Source organism: Montipora foliosa, chromosome 13, assembly GCF_036669935.1.
Source record: "Montipora foliosa isolate CH-2021 chromosome 13, ASM3666993v2, whole genome shotgun sequence".
Taxonomy (NCBI): Eukaryota; Metazoa; Cnidaria; class Anthozoa; order Scleractinia; family Acroporidae; genus Montipora; species Montipora foliosa.
This window is the reverse complement of record NC_090881.1, coordinates 34,388,605-34,393,604: the sequence shown is the minus strand read 5'-3', so window position 1 is coordinate 34,393,604 and position 5,000 is coordinate 34,388,605. Positions and strand designations below refer to the sequence as shown.

General features: G+C 37.4%; 1 protein-coding gene across 2 annotated transcripts in view; it reads right to left on the bottom strand.

Moving 5' to 3' along the window:
* LOC137982220 (uncharacterized) overlaps positions 1–5,000 on the bottom strand; it is a 21,043-nt gene that overhangs the window by 12,870 nt on the left and 3,173 nt on the right. For both annotated transcript variants that reach the window (XM_068829295.1, XM_068829296.1), the window contains exon 3: positions 4,719–5,000. This exon is cut by the window's right edge. In XM_068829295.1, the coding sequence (XP_068685396.1) occupies positions 4,719–5,000 (282 nt within the window). The remainder of the gene's footprint in view (positions 1–4,718) is intronic.

Sequence of the window (5,000 nt, the reverse complement as noted above, 5' to 3'; positions counted from 1 at the left end):
TATAGGTGATTATTTGAAAAACATGTGAGTCTACATTTTCCTTAAAACAATTCATTTCTTCGTCTCTTACCTTGCCAAAACACCTTGAAAAAAAATGCTTTTGTAAATTATCACGTAATAATCACCTCAAGTACAACCAATAAGCGTTTAGAATTTTCAATAATCACCTAAAAAGTATGTAATACTAATTTTTTATGTAGTTCTAATTGAATATGATATTTTTGTGGTAATGTTAAAAATCAATGTAAATTTTCATCCTTGTCCTTCAAGTAAAGATTCCTATGCCTGGCTGCAATATAAGATCTGCTGCTGTGAGGTAAAGAGAGAAATTCGGCTTGCAGAAAGAGAATATGTAAATCAGCAAATTCAGAATAACATTAAAAACAACAACCTCGTTCCCAGGGTCTCTCTTCTCTGCCTCCATTGTCGTTGAGAAAAGACCCTGGTTCACTCTGGTCACGTGTCTGCCAGAATCTGGAAGGTTAACCAAATGTGTGTTAGGGGATGGGAGGCGATGTAGGCCATGTCGACGTTGCAAAGAATGGAATCAGCACGCAATTGACTTTGTGGCCAGATGACCATCGAAATAACTTTTGACGGCAATATTTTATGTACTACACATATGGAATTCGACGTGAAAGGCAAAAGTTGTGGTCAAATCGATCGGACACCACAGAAAATATCCTCGCGTTATTCAAGTTTTCACCCGTGTGAAGGTCCGGATCAACGAAGAATGCTAATAGTTTCCGACAATTTTAAAGGAAAGAAGATTTTGTCGTGCAAGAAAACAAGCGAAACGTTTATCCATGGGAAACAAACATGTTCAGCGATCAACCGGTGTGTTGTTATTTAAGTTTTCATTTCACGTATCGACCTCAAATCATCAAATCAAACTGTATTGACATGTGCAGGTATTTTATTTTGTTCCTTGATTTTCGTTTTTCTTTCGAATGTTTAACAACGTGATTCCTAAAGTCGCAATCTTGAACAGCGAGTTGACCGTTTTGACTTACGATATTTATATTTTTAACTTCGTGTAAATCGTCAATGTCGTTAAGATAATTTTTACCACTGCACAGCGCTTTCATAGCGTGTATATTTTTAGCCACGGTAAAATAAAAGAGACATTTTTATCAAGCAAACGTAGTACTTGGTGTATTCTTTTATGTTAGTGTTTGTTCTGGAGAAGCAGCTTTAGCTACTAACGAAATCACTTTTTTTTTGTGAACGTCAATCGAGGCCCTACATGGAACTTTTGAAGTTGTCTTGTCGATCACGAAAGCTCTTGTATTTAGGTTGACCGCTTGTACGGGAATTCATTTCCTGTGGGTATAAAACATCCGCTCTTTTGACCTTTTTGATACTTACATTTATTTGTAAGATAAAGATCACTTATTTAAAAAATGCCTTGTCAAACGAATACTCTTTCGCCCAGTTGCGGAATCAAAATATAACGAAAACACTACCCTAGTGGGAAAATGTTTGTTGACGAGTGCCACGTGACCAGAGTGAACCAGGGTCTTTTCTCAACGACAATGGAGGCAGAGAAGAGAGACCCTGGGAACGAGGTTGTAAAAACAATACAAACTGCATATGGAAATCGATCCGTTCATGCATACCAAAGAAGTCAACTACTCAGACAAGCTACAGTAAAGATCAGAAAAGTGTGGCTAATGAATTAAATCATTTTTTCTGAAGTGTTTGCAAAAATAAGATTAAAATGATAAAAGAGATGGCAGCCACAACTGAACGCAACTACATATTAGGCCGAAATTCCTTTCAAGCAAGAAATTTCCTGACATCTGAACAACTTTCTTTTACTCCAGTTAAATGCCATCAGGTGGAACTTATTATTAAGAGCATGGCCCCAAACAAAGCCCCTGGGATCGATAAGATACCTTTACTGATAATTAGGGACTGCTTTCAAGCTATTTCGTACCCTCTTACTTCAATAATCAACACCTCACTCCTTACTGCATGCTTCCCAATCATGTGGAAAATTGCTGAGGTGAAACCAATACCCAAAGAAAGTGATCACAAAATAGCCAATAATAATAACAGACCTATATCACTTCTGCCTATTCTATCAAAAGTGTGTGAGAGAGTGGCTCACAATCAGCTTATGGAATACCTAACTTCTAAATGCCACTTATCTACCAAACAAAGTGGTAACAGAGAGAAACACTCCACCGAAACCTCTGTGATTCAGACAACCAACATGATATTTAAGTGCGATTGGTAAAAAGCACTTGACAACAGTAATTCTGCTTGACATGAGCAAGACCTTTGACAGTATAGATCAAAGGGACGTCGGTGCCTTGCCTTTACCTTTGCAGTGGTTTTGTAGTTATCTACCGTATTTACCCGTGTATAAGTCGATCCCATGTATAAGTCGACCCCCCATTTTTGATGGCAAAAAAAGCAATTTCTTAATTTCTTTGCTAAATGTTCATGGGATATTAATTTTGCATTCTTCGATTTCTGGAACTGTGGATTCACAAACAATTAAGGGCATCAAGCGCTTAATAGTTTTGTGGTTCAGCAGTTGTTGTATGTGCGGGCATTTTGTCCTTGAAAAATCGAACATGTAAACCTCAAACTAACCTGTTTCGTTGTTCAAGGATAAAGGGCTTTAGAGGATAAGCACAACATCACAGAAGCAGGAGTCAATCTTTGAAAATAACTTCAAAAACGATGCGAAATGTGCAAGGTTTAATTGGTGCTTGACTTATAATTTCTCACATGGCAAACGAAACAAAACTCATAAACCAAACAATACAAAGTTTGCAAAAGCATTTAAATAATCCAGGTTTGTGTAAAGAATAAAAAACAATCATTACCAACCAGCATTTTCAGGAAACACGAGTGACGATCATGCTTACACGCAAACACGAGGAATTGTGCCAGGTTACTAAGCCATTGAGGGATCGAGTTTTATTTGAAGAAACAAGAATGTTTTTTAGAGCTTTCCGCCTTTGGAAAACGAAAATTTCCAGTGTCTATTTCATATTTGTGCTTGTGAGTATCTTCAACATTTAAAGTAAAACAAATCCTTTTTCATTTCAACTGGAATTGCTTAATATTCATTTCGAAGTCTTTCATCATTCATTTTGAAGTATTTCGTCCACTGCGTTCGTTATGCCCAACGACCACATTATGATGTTTATTTTGAATAAATTATTTAGCTGGAACTTGGCTCGAAATCTTTCACCCATGTATAAGTCGAGGGCGATTTTTGGAGCTTCTTTTGAGGCCATAAAAGGTCGACTTATACACGGGTAAATACGGTAACTGCTCGTTATCAGGTTGTCACAATTGGCACAGCATCATTGGAATGCATGCAAGTGGCAAGTGGAGTGCCCCAAGGGAGTATATTAGGACTACTCCTCTTTAGCACAAACAAGAACGATTTGCCATCAGTTCCACAACATTGTTCTGCCCAGTCCTACGTGGACGACACTAAGCTCTTGCTGTCTTTTCAGTTTCAAGACCAATCACGCATAGTAGTAGAAATAAATAAAGACCTTACAAGAATATGTAACTGGTGCTTCGATAATCAATTACTGTTAAACCCTGACAAGACAAAGCTCCTAGTTTGTGGCATTTTAACATGGAGTTACTAACATCGACTCGCAACGTCAAGCTTTCGCCCCTTGGAAAACAGCTTGTTCCAGTGGAGACCGCCAGAGACCTTGGTGTTAAATGATATTGGATACAAGTTTAACTTTTGATGATCATGTCACTGCAACTGTCGCTTCTTGTATATTGCAACTAGGCCAGATAAACCGTGTTAATTTAAACAATGCTTCGGCAACCACGCACTTTAATTCTTATTATCAACGCGTTCTCTTCAGTCTGGAGCAATACTTCACAATCTAACATTGCCAAACTCCAAGGTGTTCAGAATTTTGTCTGGTAAAATCGTTAGTGGGTCAAAGAAATACGATCATGTTACTCCCATTCTCTGACAACTCAACTGGCTCCCTGTGAAACAACACATTATTGCAATTCACTTATGGCATTTAAATGCATGTATGAGCTTGTTCCAGGGTATCTATCTGATCAGTTTATTAAGCCTTCATCAATATCAACATGCAAAACTAGAAACTCACATCTGTTAAATATTCCGTTATTTAAAATCGCAACTGGCCAAAGAACTTTTTACTATTGTATGGTATTTCTCTGGAACGGTCTGCCTCAAAATCGTTAGCTCATTTTAAGATCTTCATGAGGAAAAGACTGTTAAGGGATAGCTAACTGAATTTATCTAGTACGGAATAGTTTAAATCTTCTAATTCTTTAGCTTCTATTAGATTTGAATTTCTTACTGCATTTTAAATTTTATTCACATAGAATTTTGATTTAATTTTATTGTATTTTATTGTTGTTTGTTACATATTTCACTGAAAAGCCCCTTGGGGATGTGGAATAAACGAATGTATGTATGTATGTATACAATATATTGGCGAGCTAATGTTTTGAATACATTGTCGGTTCCAGCCAATTTTCATCCTTGTCCTTCATTCAATATATTGGTGAGCTAATTTTTTGCATAGGTTGTCGGTTCCAGCCAATTTGAGTCACTGTCTTCTTACAGATTTTGCTCTCTCACCTTTGGGCAGAAAAAATCCTTGGGTCAAAAGAACATTGGAAAGGTGCTCATTTTAAGTCATTCTTCCAGCACTTTAATTTAATCACACCCTTGAGAGAAAGCATACCTTTCAGTTCTCCAAGCATCTCCTTGGTGCTGTCATCATCGTCTTTCCACAACTTCAGTAATTTTCCGTAGTGCTCTTCAACAACAGGATCCATGCACTCAGTCTTCAGTTGGCTAATTTTAGTTGCAAAATTTGCTGCAGGACCAAGAGCTAGCAGTGCCTTGCTTATATCCTGCCATAACACATTGAATGTTGCATCATCAACAGAGGCTTGGCTGGCATGACCACAGACATTGTTTCTGTAGTATTTAATTTTTGCTATGTTTGCCTCAGGACTGTTAT